Raw genomic sequence first — 14,522 nt, forward strand, 5'->3', positions numbered from 1 at the left:
TGGAGAATGGTCATGAGTGAAGTGTGTTTCTTGGAGAGCAATGCAAACCCCAGAAAAGGGGAAATAAGATATATAGTTCTGGCAGGTGACAGTAGCACGAATTACAATTCCACTGAATGATCATACGACTGGTGGCCAGGTACATGTGAAGGGGCCAGGAGTTCCGATCATGCCACAGGATCACTGCCTGTCGCCTGTGGGGATGGAACTACATCCATAAACATCAACACAGAATCTGACTGCATGTTGCAGGGTGCGGGTGGATATCTGGTGCCTCCGGGGTCACCAGAGGATCCTTGTCCCAATTCTTCTTCTTATTCTTCTTCTTCTTTTCTTTCATAACCTTTGGTGGGCAAGGGTCATTCAAGAGGCTGTCTGAATTGAGGGCAGGGACCGATGAAGGGCAGTTCCGAGCTCAGCCCACCACAGGTTTACACTGTGCAGTTTTGTTTGCAGTTTGTGACTTGTGGATGCTGGTAATCTTTCATGTTTATACCTGACTGCATTCCTGCAAGCTTTCCAGCTATTTATCAGTGATGGAAAGAATGTCAGAGATTAAAGTGGAAGTTTGGAATAAGCTTTTGTGCTAATGCAAATTTCAAAACATAACAGTATGGAAATTTGTCATATCTCAGAAATAGTCTTTTTTTTCTCCACCTGATTTGAATGGAAATCGTACTCTGACAATGTAACTACCTACATCTAAGTAGAATAAAGGAAATGAAATTGTTCATACCTCAATTGCTTTGACCATGCCTACATGTGCAGCTCCACGTGCACCACCACCTCCCAGAACAAGGCCTATTGAAGTACCGGTAAGCCACCGAGCCAAACGGGAGAAGTCTGACTGTGCATCTGGAACAGTCTGCAAGACTCTTTTATACAGTTCCTCCTGAAAAATAAAACAAAAGGAGATATATATGTAAAGTTACAATACTGCAGAAAAGCATTAATAAACTGTAAATGACTAAACATGATGAAGTTATCATCAGATCATCCTTAATATTTATTTTAGGCACCTTAACAGCATGCCATTATGACAAAGAGGCTATGCAATCAGTTCTCTTACTATTCTTAAGTCTCTCCACGAGGAATTGTTCCAGCAAAACAGTGCTGTACCTTGAACATCTCTGACATCATGTCTAACTCCACACAGCCTTCATATAAAGAGAGGGCCACTAAGCTGCCAACACTATCACAGAGCTCGCGAGGACTGTGCTGTGTCACTGGAAAAAAATGTACGGGTGAAACTGGAGAGCCCTACAGAGCAAACACCTGAGAACCTTATTTGGGCAAATCAAAATGTCAGGGACAGAGCATCACAGGAAACTCAGGAACCTCCGAGTTCATTGTATGATGCCTAGTGAGCTATCTGTGAAATGGATGGTGAAATACTGTCTACTGAATACAGCAGGTCGTTGCTACATCACATAAAATGATTGAAATTTTAAGCAATACTCCATAATTTTTATTATCTCATAATCTATTCGAAGTCCAAATTTCCATTTGGCAGTTTGATGTGTGCAAAAATTATGAGTAAGAATTTTCTTCAAAATGTTCCACTGTTAATGGTTCTAATACATTTATAAGACTAGCAGTTATGAGGAGACTATACAAAAAGTAACTTATTACTATGGCAGCCCAAGTAACTTTTATTGAATCCTGCACTGCACTCCAGAGTGTCAGAGATACACGACACTGTTTTTCAACACAGTCACCACCTCGCCATAAGCAGTGGTAGAACAGTTTTACCAATTGTTCAGTTCCTCAACTACAGAAATCTGCTCCTTGGTCATGGAACCATCTGAGAGGCTATGTTAGAATGTTCTCATTGTTTTAAAATCTGCAATTGCTACGAATCAGCTCCTCAACTGGTTGAACATTGTCATCTGCAGTCAATGTCAATGGTATTCTTTCACGATCAGCATCATCCATGTTGTGACGCCTTGGTCAAATTGTTTCCACCATTTGACTACTGCTGGACACAACATCGTATTTGGTCCATATACCACCAGAATTTCAGAATAAATCGGGTGCAATTTAGACTTTCCCCCCTTTGAATCATACTGTCTGGCATACTTCAACTGTGGAGTAGGTTTCCAGCTGCCATTCCATTTCACTCACACATTGTAATGCTCCTGCTATCTGTACTGCAGCAGAAATGTGTCTGAAGGAAATCCAGAACATGTACTCTCTTCTGTCAATGCGCCACTTTTATAGCAATGATCATAGAGTGGGACGATGTGAAATTTACTTTTGAAACTCCCATCATAGTTCTGAGTTGGTGATTATAATAGCTAAAGTAATATGCATTAAAAATAGCACAATAGTGCGAGAGGCTAAAGAGAAGGTAGTTGGAAATCTATATTCTGTATAAATTCATAACAAAGCAATGAACACAACTGCCTGAAGATACCCAGTTTTCTTACCGAGCACCACTATTAGAGGTTGGGATTTAACTGGGTGAGCAATCTCGGCAGAAGATAAACACACTCAAAATGAGGGGGGAAAAATGTTTTAAGCTATAGCCACAAGTTTTTATGTTGCCTACTGGCTACTGGTTTCAGTACACAGTACCATCCTCAGAGCATCCCTGGCAAGCAGTCCTCATGCCCATTTCCCAACCAGGTCACGAGCAAAATAAAAAAATTGTGATCATAGACTACTACAAATACTTTTTTCTGATTGTGTTGGTTGCTGTCACAACCAGCAGTTTATTGGGAATATGGATGTGGAGAAAATGTTCCAGTGCAACACAATGATGGCTCTTGGGAACATATATGAATGGGTGACACTGAATACAAACTTGTAAATAACAGAGGATGATATATGTTACACAGTCTTGTACATGGCAACAAGTGTGCAGATTTGCAAAAGCAAATTCTAGATAATGAAGCATTAAGTGAAGGAACAATAGACATCCAGGGATTTTGTAACATGTTTGTATTTTCATAAAAAAGGTATATGAAATGTAATTTCTGGATAACTGTCCAACATGTGAAGAAAGGACAGAAACTATGCTTCAAGGTCATTCATCCAGCAGACTGAGACACGATTTGTTGGCCTTCGGTACTTTAGACAAGTGAGCCATTTGCTGGTACCAAATATCTTCATTTCTTTGTCATCCATTTTCATCAAGTCCAATATAAACATGCTGCACTAAAAATGTCCTCATAGCAGTCGTTTATATTGTATTTTTATGTAAAATCTGACAAGTGAAGATCAATATGAAGGAAATGACAATAAATATCTGCAGGACCTTCTATCATAGAATTGATTCATAAAGTGCTCTTGTTCCTAGTGAATGGATATGCTTTTTATGGATATGAATTCAGAGACACAAAATACATAAAAAGATCACCCTGTTACTCACAAGTCTAGCATTTGTCCTTTCAGTAAAGAGACGTTTTTTGCAGAGAATGTGGTGGTGCGCCGATACCCAGTTTCTGTTGTTCAACCATGCCACTGTATTTTTTGGCTTTTTACTGCGATCACGATGCAGCAGAACAAGCTCCTTTTGTGTCCGTACTGCCAGGCGTTCTATTTCTTTTTCAATCTGAAATTGAAAGTATGAGAGTATACATCAACACATAAACAAAACAAAACAGTTTATATATAAAACGTAGGCCAGAGACAAAATAAAGAAATATTCACTCTCATATATATCACACAAATATAAGAGTTAAATATGGTAACATACATTTGTAAGAGTACTATATATAATGGAAAAAGCAAAGGTAAAATCTCATTGTATAATTGAGGGCCCATAACTTCAACAAGCACATGAGACAACACTGAGAAGCACCAGAAAGCTAGCAGTATTTACTGCTTTGTCAACACCTCAGTGCCTCAAGTATATGGTAAGTTATTACCTTTACTTGTTCCATTAAATATAGATCCTATGAACTGTGTGTTTCTTCTTCACAATGAAAAATATTTACCTTTCCCACTGTTGGCTCCTTCTCTGCCAAACCAACTATAAGAATGCAGTCAGCCTGACGTACACAGCGTTGAGTCCATGGAGTAAACTGGAAGTCACACTGATAAAGTGTAATTTTGTGCTGGTCTTCCTGCTGAAGACACCAAGAAGTTAACCTGTAGTCATTCTTTGGATCCAAAATGGATGGACCCAGAGAATTCCGAATCACATCTGATGTCAGTCTTAAAGTAGGACCTGAAATATAAAAGGTCACATATATTTCAGTATCCTTGTATTTATTTGTGGTTAAGATGAAACAGGCTGTTCTTACCAGTAATGCTCATTTTATTTGTTTATTGTCATTCAGTAGGGCTTCTGTGTCAGGTTGTGGAAAAATGCATATCAAGAGCATTTTAAAAGAAAAAGTTCATGACAATAAAATAATAAATTACAAAATTCAAGGATGAGAACAACAATTAAAACAAGAATAAATTTAAAGGAATAAATTTTATTTTATTTTACAAGACACTAATAATTGACAAGGAACCATCCTATCATTCATTTGGAAAAAAAAAAAAAATTCAAAGTAGGATGACTGGACTATACAGGTAAATAAGCCTTAATCCCCTTTACATGAACAGTTTTTCACACTTTTCAATCATTTCAGTGATTCACATATGCCTTAACACAATAAAGAAGAGAAAATACTTACATATGAACAGCAAATATACTGTTCCACTCATTTCTGTGAATTATATTCTCATAATAAAATTATTATGCTCAAATTATTCCTGCGACAATTAAAGAGTTCACGTGGAGAAATTTCTCCAGTTTGGGTTGTCAGTAACAGCCTGCAACTCTTGAGGAAACCTACTGAAAATATACAGTGTGGTCTGTTGCATAATTACTGAACAACAGTTAATGACTTGTTTGCAACATAAAGCTTAATCCTTCTTCAAATAAAGTTCATGTTGTCAAAAACAAATAAATGTGCTATAATGTCTGTGTAAAAATCCCGCAAATGTTAGTAAAAGTTAACCGAAATGAGCTTCCTGATTTAACAAAACTGTTGCTCGCTTTTGGGCTAATAATATTCTCTGCATCTGAACAGAGTTGTCCCATATGGTAGCAGGAAATGGTAGTATGCAATTTAAACTAGTTTCTGGGTATCAAAGGTGCAGATTAATGACAATTTTCTAACTGTAAAACTAGCACTGAGCTTCTGCAAGGGGTGATGAAAGTTTCTATCTTCTGCTAGTCCTAGAAATCTGATGTCATCTGTGTCTCCGATTGTACAACCACCGTAAGACAATTGAATGCAGTCGTAGACAAAATTGCATGTAACGAGTTTATTGCAATTGAAATTCAGCCCGTTCGTTATAATCCAAGAGTCATAACTATTATTATGCTTGTTTTCACATGTGCTTATGGATGATATCCACTGCCCCCCCCCCCCCAAAAAAAAAAAACCTTTCATGAAGACTTCAATTTTCCTCATATAGATGAATATAGCTTTAGCATAAATAAGAAACACTAATGCATGCACAAAACACACCAAAGAAAGAACCCCATAATTGTCTACAAATGTTCAATGTACCTATCAGACACTTGATTTGAAGGAAGCTGAACCATTCAACTTCAAACAAACCAAAACCATATTCAAAGCTATTTCAGGGAGAGAGCTGGGGGAGGGGATGCCACACTTTCACTTGATCACCTAAATGAAAATAAAAAATTTTAATCCAATTGAGAGCTGTCTCCCTTCCTCAATAAGGAAAAATTCAATAAAAAGGTTGCAGAAGTGCAATTATAAAACGATAGGAATGGCACAGCCTGAGCTTCTCCACTAGAACAGAGTGTCACATGCCATGTTACAATGTCCTTTACAGACTCTGATGGGACAACTTACTTCAATGGTGGGGATAAAGTGGGGTGCCATCACACCTAAAGAGATTTTTGTTGACTTTTTAAAAGCCATTCTGCCGCTAATCTGGATGTCAGCCTCGAAACTACACAAAAATACAAAATACACTATACCAAAAGTGTGCCCTTGTAAGAATTTGTAACTGCTGCCTTAAGGTTGATAAACACTTGACAGAACAGAATGTCAAAACATTCCAAAATGAATTTAAAATGGCAGTATTAAACAGAATGGAATGGGACAGGACAGAATGGAAAGGGATGTCAATATCAGGATTTCTCAGGAAGGAAGTTTTGACATTGACAATGGTGGGGAAAGAGTGATGATGTCTGCTAAAATCATAAGTCAACCTGTTTTCATCACATTCACTTATTTTATAACAGAGGAGTTTGTGGTTTTGTGTCTTCTTAGTATTTATTTTACTGTTTGTTCTATTTCTGTGACACATTGTAAAGGCTCCATGTGGACTTTGATATTTTTCCTGTTCCTCCACAAAATGAGGCAACAGATCAGAGAGTGAAAAATAATTTAGGTATCCCAATACCCGGACCAAAATAGCTACACTGTGCATAAACAAGGACATAAATTGATGAACCTATTTTCATAAAAAATCTCTTTTTGCCAGTGAAAAATTCAGCTCCACTGAAGTACAGAAATACAGTGTTTCTTCATGTTAACTGGTACCTGAAAAGAAAAAATACACATTCAACAAGGTTAAAAGGCTCTGTTTGTTGCCTTCCAATTATTATTTTGTATGTATGTATGTATGTATGTATGTATTTTCTCAAGCAAATAAATGTTTTGAAGTGTTTGAACAGCAATTTTCCTATTGCTTCAATTCTCAGCATTTCATAATAAATAGTTTGTCAAGTACATATGTTATGAATTTTTCTGTGGCTATTAATAAACTTTAACACCACTAGTTTCTTAATTCTGAAACTATATTCCAACTTTTTGCACCACAAAGTGTATCTCAAAACCTCAATTTCACTGTTTTGTTCTGTGTTAAATAAAGTGATTCCATATTGAGCTTCTGTTTAGCATGTACACACAAGTATTTGGCAGTGATGTTGCCTTCCATTTCATTACACTGATTTCCAGTGTGAATCTGCCTTTACTTTCTGGAGTTTTTATATGCCTTCATACTTGGATAAAGACACTGCCTTCTCCACCCTTAAAATTATGTACTGAGGTTCACACAATCTTGTATTGATCTGCCTGCTAGCCATGGGTGCTCTGTCAGTTTAAGAAAATAAGGTGTATCACTGTCCAGAAGTATTATCATAATCTTACTGCCTTCTCTCCTACGACCTTTTCATATTTTTTTACTTCAGGTATGACAATTGAATCATACCATTTACAAAACAAAGCAGTAGTCATCTGCCTTTGATCAATTATTGTAAAAAGACAGGCAGTTTTTCAACATTTCTGAAAGCCCAGAGGTTTTGTAATTTTTTTATCAACAGATCAACAGAAGGGGTATTTTGTGGTTTCCTGTGGAGTTAACCCAGTTCAGCATGGTCTTTACTAACTTCATGGCCAGGAGCACTGGTTTCCCTTTTAGAAGCTAACTTATTTCAGGCAAAGCCTTCCAAATAATACCTGTCTCATCTGCACTGTATAAAAATTCGGTGTCATAAGATTCTGCCTCAGTTTTGAATTTTTTTAATAACATTTTCTGCTGCTTTTGGGTTACAACATAAATCCAACTCATGAATACCATGCCTTGCTCTGAAATTCCATAGCCAGCCAGTGCTTGCTTTAAGTGAAGACAAACTGTCAATTTCTTTACTAAAAGTTTTGCTTTTTTTGCAAACTGTCGGCCCTGAAAGAGGGTTTCCCAACGCCCACTGCTGCAAAAACCACTTGAATACGGCCTCCTCAAGCTCTGTGTTTTCTGCTGTTTTATTTGCTTTTCTCAATGAATTCTCATCTTCATTCTCAAGGGCAGACACAAAGTTTAAAACTGAGGACTTTTTTTTTTGTCTGAAATTGTTGATTTTCCTATGCTGATCCTCTTGGTTAACTGCTTACCACTCATGTCTTTGTCTAATAGTTCAAGGACTTTTATTTTGTCTGTCAACGAAAAGACAATTTGTTTCTTTTTAGTAGACATATGCCACACAGTAAATTAAAACACACTCACAAACAAGAGTCAGAAGACAGAACCTATAGTGACAAATCAGTGTACATATTATGGTCATGAGACAGATTGATGCAGGCCACACTGAATGTAGGGCACCACAAACACAACATTACGCATATTGCATGTACAACAATGTGCATACTGTATTCATTGTTCACTGTATGATTTTACCTTTTAATACATTTGCTGTAGATTAATTTTAGAAGGATAAATAAATGTACAGTGTACTGTAATAACTCTTGAACAAAACCAGCAATTTTAGCCATACAGTACAAATTACTTTTTCCTTAAAGTGATGTGGATAACTGGTGATAAGGATAGTTAGAGTTTGGACAATAGGAGTTACATTGCACACTGTAACAAACTGAGCCCACTCCTGTGTACCTGCAGCCATTACAAGGTGGGGTGGCTTCCATGCTTCAACCACAACAGAGGGTTATCTGTGGTTCCTTGAGTGGGGCAGCAGCCTTTTCAGTAGTTGGAGGGACAATAGTCTAGAGTCATCTGGCCTTGTAACATAACCCAAGATGGCCATTCTGTTGTCGCACTACTGATGGCTGGAAACCAGTGGAAACTACTGCTGTTATTTTTCCTGAGGACATGTAGCTCTACTGTATACCTTAATTATGACAGCACCCTCTTGGGTAAAACATTCCAAAATTAAAATAAGACCTCATTTGAATCTCCAGGGAAGAATTACTCAAGAAGGCAATATCACCAAGGTAAATAAAATAGGCACTCTACAACCTGAAGTGTTGAATCCTTTGTTGCAGGTGGTAGGTTAGAGAATTTAAAATGAGAGATGAATAGGTTAAGGGGTAACCTACCACTTTGGAGAAAGTAATGTGTTATTCCCTCTATCTCTCAAACAGACTATCTCTCTAACAGATGAAGGGCAGTTGTGACCTTGAGCAAGCATCTTGTTATTTTAGTAAGTAAGTGTTTGTTTTTGGGCTGCATACTGTGCAGGAAATTTTCTGCTTCTTATGCATGCATGAGAATGAAAGTGGATGCAGTGTATCTGCAATGCAGGGTGATGGGCACATGGATTCCTGTTCTTGGAGACACCTGCTTGTCAGGGTAGTTATTCCATGAAAACACTGTCTCTCCTCCGAGACTCGCTGCAGACCATGGAACGTCACTGGGCATGACAATGGTCATGACATTGCTTATCAAGTGAAACCCAGAGAGGACATACAGAGAGCAAATTTCAAAGACCAATCTGTACCGTGAACTGTGTTAAAGTCATACACTGAAGTAAAATAAAAAAGGAATGTATATAATGGAGATGAAATACAAGCAAGATAAAGAAGCAGCATGTTGTTGTTGTTGTTGTTGTTGTTGTTGTTGTTGATGATGATAGGTTTGTGGGGCGCTCAACTGTGGGGTCATCAGCGCTCGTACAAAGTCCCAATATTTTCACAGTCCAATTTCTTTTTCACAGTCCAATCTATCCACTGTCACAAATGGTGGTGGTGGTGGTGGTGATGACACAAGCACCCAGTTCCTGGGCAGAGAAAATCCCCAACCTGTCTGGGAATCGAACCTAGGACCCTGTGATCCAACACTAGCCACTAGACCACGAGCTGCGGATGAAGCAGCACGTGAATTTATTTTGTCATAGTTGGTGTTTGAGATTTCCAGCTGGTACAGACATTGCATTTTCGAGATAGCAACTTGGTCAAGCAGGTAGTATGGATAATTAATGGCAGCAACAAAAAACGTTTCAGTAGTGCACTTCCTTACAGCATCTGAAGAACTATAGGCAAGATACATTCCCAAGGTTGAAATTAGACACAGTGGGAATTAGTGAGGTATGGTTAGGTCTAATAAGGAACAAGAAGATAGGAAAGTGGGAAAGCTACAATCACCAGTTTAGTGAACACATCACCGTAGCCAAGACAGTCATGAAGCCAGCACACCCCATGGCAGCACAAGTTATAACCCAACTAGTTTGAAAGATGATGATTAGATTGAAACAATTTATCATGAGATAACAAAAATTATTTAGACAGTTACGAAAAACCAAAATTTAACTGTACTGGGGGACTAATATTTGACAGTACAAAAAGGAACAGAAGGAAAAATAGTAGCATTGACTGGGAGATAGGAATGAAAGGGTAATGTGCTTGGTAGAAATTTGTATAGAGTACTTTTTAATCCTGGCAAACACCTGGTTTAAAAATTATAAACAACCATTGTACACAGTATGTCTCATGATTCCTATTATGGGCTTCTAATGTAGAAGAATGGACTCAGTAGATAAAATTTTGAGAAGAAATTAATGTCCGGAAATGTATCACTTGGATATAAAATAAGTTAGAAGAGTAGATCATGTTCAAGTCTCCCACTTGACAATTCACACACTGAGATGAGAGCACTGTTGTCAGCCCGTTGTGCTTTTGACATCACATATCATTTTCATTTGACTACAACAACAGCTGTGAAGAATTGGTACACTCACAATTAGGAGGGCTGACTGGTGCTCCACAGACATTCCACACTCGACTTAAAAAAAGATGGCTTTCATCACTTAGAAGAGTACATGACGATAAGTACTCAAAACATTGCCCATGCTGTGGGCTCCTGTAGAGAACACGGGTCAGAGCTCATTGTCCCTCTTGTTTATGTACCATAAAGCATGAGATTTAAAAGTTATCTGATCTTCAAACTCATTTTACACCAAAATGGTATGTTTTTCTGGACATGGGTTCCTTAGCAAAACTTCATCCACTACGTGCCCTCTACAATCCCTATAAGCCTGCATTAAAAAGAATTGTGAAACACTCTGTAAGTGCGAGAAAGCTGGATTGATTACACAGTTCTAAGACAGAAATTTCAAAATCGTATTTTAAACTGCAAAACATTTCCTGGGGCAGATGTGGACTGACCATTTTTTATTGGTTATGAACTGCAGATTAAAACTAAAGAACTTTTAGAAAGGTACTGCCTTAGAGGGATGGGACATGGGTAAATTGAAAGAATTGTTGAGACTTTAAAAGGGAGCACCAAGCAACATCTAACTAAATCATGAGAATGGAATACAACAGAAGATGAATGGTAGCTTTGACAGATGAAATAGTGAAGGCAGCAATCAAATAGACAAAATGACAAGATCCAGCAGAAATCCTTCTATGGGGTGTTCAAAAATTCTCTCCGCAGTGCCGTATGATTGCTAGCTGCGCATGCCGTAAGCCACAGTGAATATACCGAAATGAAACTAAGTGAAATACAAGTTATTAATTTATTGAATATTCATTTTTACTTACAAATCTTCACATTAAACATTGAAAGCCCCCCCCCCCCCCCCCTGTTGTTGAATACACAATTAAATTCGTCTAATCATGTTTCCAAACACAAGCTGTAACATTTCTTCTGTAACAGAAGCAGTGAAAGTGTATATTTCAGTTTTCAGTTCATCGATGGATTTTGGATGGTTTTTATAGACAGTTGCCTTCACTGCACCCCAGAAGAAAAAGTCAGGTGGTGTTACATCAGGCGATCGTGGAGGCCAAAGTCCCTGTGAAATTATGTGACCACCAAAAACATCAGCAAGCAGTGACATTGAAACGCAAGCTGTATGTGCAGTTGCACCATCTTGTTGAAAATAACCATTCAGTACTAGAATATCACTGCAGTATCGTTGTGCATTATTATTTCGTTGAAAAATATGGGACCCACAATCCGACGTCTAGAAATTACAATCCAGTCTCCTATTTTCACAGAATGAAATGGTTCCTCATGAATACACAATGGATTTGCAGTACTCCACATATGAGAATTTTGCGAGTTCATGTACCCGGATAAATGAAACCACACCTCATCTGTGAAAAACGTTTCATTAAGAATATCCCTTCCATTTTGTTGAATAAAATTTTTGAACCATTGACAATAATGCAGTCTCTTGCCAGGATCAGTATTTTTTAAGTTCTTGCACGACTGTCACTTTGTATGGGAAAAGTTCTAATTTTCTCCTTACAGCTATGTGGACCGTTCCAACACTAACATCAATTTCCTGGGCGAGTTTTCTTACTGACTTGTCCATGAGTTCAGACATTTTATCAGAAAGATTGAGTAGTTTATCCTTAGACAAAACGCTAGGATGACCACTTCTCAGTGCATCTGTCACTGAAGCTGTACTTTGAAATTTGTTAATCAAATCTCGCACAGTATTGTGATGTGGGAGTGTTATCTCTGGGAAAACTGAGTTGAATGTTTGATGAACTGAAACTGTGTATTTACCGCCAGCTTTGAACACTTGTTCGACTGAAAACACACGTTCTTCAATGGTTAGCATTTCAACAGTGACAAAAACTAAACCAACAAACAAAGAAACTAAACTTAAATGTTCGCGTCAACACGTAACGACACACACCAACAATACTACTGATGCTGGCTGAAATAAACAAAACAGTGGAATGTTTTGAGAGTCCATTTGAAGGGAAGTAACCCAAGCAGGCGAACAATCATATTGCATGCACGGCTAACAATTATACAGCACTGCGGAAAGACTTTTTGAACACCTTGTATAATGTGAGATACTAAATTTGAATGATGAAAGGAAAAAATAAAATTAAAAAAATGTAGCAAATCAAGCAGATAAAAGGGAATACAGACTTTAAAGGGAACAGGGTTAACTAAATCTACCAATAGTGGACACCTGCTTCATCCTGTAACATAATAATGAAGTGGCATATGATGTCAAATGTGCTCAAACAGAAAGAGAACAGAACCTTGCCAATATTTATTTTATGCTCATATTAATTTTTGGAATGTAGGTTGCAGGGCAGGCTGATCTAAAGGAATCCCAAAGTTTAGGTTATGTAGGAAGCTGCTGAATTGATATCAAGCGCTTGAATTAATGCCTGAAGGGATGAAGGAATATACAGAATGACTCTTAAAAAGGAAATGAACTTCAAGACAATATTATAAATAAAAAGAAGTGTAAGTAGGTGAAAATGAGCTGGGAGATACGATAGTGCGAGAAGAATTTGACACTGAAATTTAGTTAATTGTTCCATAGATCATATTCATGATAAATGAGAGAGAGAGAGAGAGAGAGAGAGAGAGAGAGAGAGAGAGAGAGAGAGAGAGAGAGAGAGGCCATTTACAGTTTTTTCTGCAAAATGTCTAATTATTTGTATTAAATAATTCCTCTGTTGCATAAAAGTAATGGTTAAGAAAAAAATTTGATCTACATTTGATATCAGTCAAGCATTTTATTTTCATGGGTAGACTGTCAAGTAGTTTCAGAGCTATGTATTTCACTATAATCTGTGCCACAGTTAAGAGTTATTAAAGGTTAATGCAGATATCTTTTTTTTTCCTTCTAGTAAATATCTCTTACTATCAAACTCAGATAGACTACTAATAACACATTTCATAAGTGAATTTCATAAGTGAGGCTGTGGTTAGTATTTCCAGCCACTTAAAGATATGCATGCAAGATGTATATGGGTGAAACCTACACATAATTCTAATTACATTCTTTTGTACAATGAATACTTTTTGACTAAGCTGGGAGTCATTCCACAATATTATCCAATAAGAATAATGACAAAAGAAAACAAGTTTACTAAAAGGGTTTTCTACTTCACGTTTCATCAATATGCACACCTAAGAACCTAGAACTTTCTATCCTGTTTTTATTTCTTGTTGGTGTATAAGGCTAACAGGTATTTTTTGCAGTAGAATCTGGATGAACTATGTTTTTTTTTCCAAGTGTAAAGCTAGATCATTAATGTATAACCAGTAAATAAGTTTCACAAAAATATCATTTGCTATTTTCTCTACTGATGCTTCTTTGCTCAGTTTCATAACACTATAATTTATCTCAATGCAGAAAATGTGTGTGTGTGTGTGTGTGTGTGTGTGTGTGTGTGTGTGTGTGTGTGTGTGTGCGCGCGCGTGCGCGTGCGTTTTAACAGAAATAGAGAGATCTTTAATGGCTTCTTTTTCTGTCTCTCCTTTAACAACATGCCACACTGATATGATTTTATTCTCTGATCTGACAAGATGTGCCCTGGACTTTTTTTACAACTTTTCTTACTGTGTTACAGTATTGTTTATAATATGAAAGTATTTTTGGATTATTAGTTGTTCTGGCTATTTTGTACATGTGCGTTATTCATTTTGAAGAGCCTCTGATAACTGTTATGATGCAAGGGTTCTTTAAAGACTTCCCATTATTAAATTTAATTACCTTTTAGGAAAACTACTTTCAAAAATTGATACCAATTTGTTAAAAAAATATGTTGAATTTAAAGCTAGCATTATGCTCTGTGTAAATATTACCCCACTCAACATTTTCCAAGTTTCCCTTAAAATCTTCAGTAGTTTTGTCATTAAACAGCCTTGCTGTTGTCTCGAGTGTTTTCGAACTGTTCACAGATTGATCTAACTTATGTTATGTGAGTAACTGTGCATTGTGGTCTGAAAATCCATTTACCACTGGACAATCATGTATTTCTTCAACTTCTGTTTGATGTATGAATACATTATCAATAAGGGTACTATTATCTTGGGCAGCTCATGTA

At 37.2% G+C, this 14,522-nt stretch overlaps 1 protein-coding gene across 6 annotated transcripts in view; it reads right to left on the reverse strand.

Annotated features, from left to right (window-relative positions):
* LOC126248562 (neuropathy target esterase sws) overlaps positions 1 to 14,522 on the reverse strand; it is a 228,076-nt gene that overhangs the window by 81,712 nt on the left and 131,842 nt on the right. For all 6 annotated transcript variants that reach the window (XR_007545508.1, XR_007545507.1, XM_049949654.1 and 3 more), the window contains exons 17-19: positions 3,942 to 4,174; positions 3,374 to 3,556; positions 737 to 892 (exon numbers count right to left, since the gene is read on the reverse strand). Coding sequence is in view for 4 of the 6 variants with exons in the window: in XM_049949654.1 (XP_049805611.1) it covers positions 737 to 892; positions 3,374 to 3,556; positions 3,942 to 4,174 (572 nt within the window). In the remaining 2 variants the exon portion in view is untranslated. The remainder of the gene's footprint in view (positions 1 to 736; positions 893 to 3,373; positions 3,557 to 3,941; positions 4,175 to 14,522) is intronic.

This window comes from Schistocerca nitens, chromosome 3, assembly GCF_023898315.1.
Source record: "Schistocerca nitens isolate TAMUIC-IGC-003100 chromosome 3, iqSchNite1.1, whole genome shotgun sequence".
Taxonomy (NCBI): domain Eukaryota; kingdom Metazoa; phylum Arthropoda; class Insecta; order Orthoptera; family Acrididae; genus Schistocerca; species Schistocerca nitens.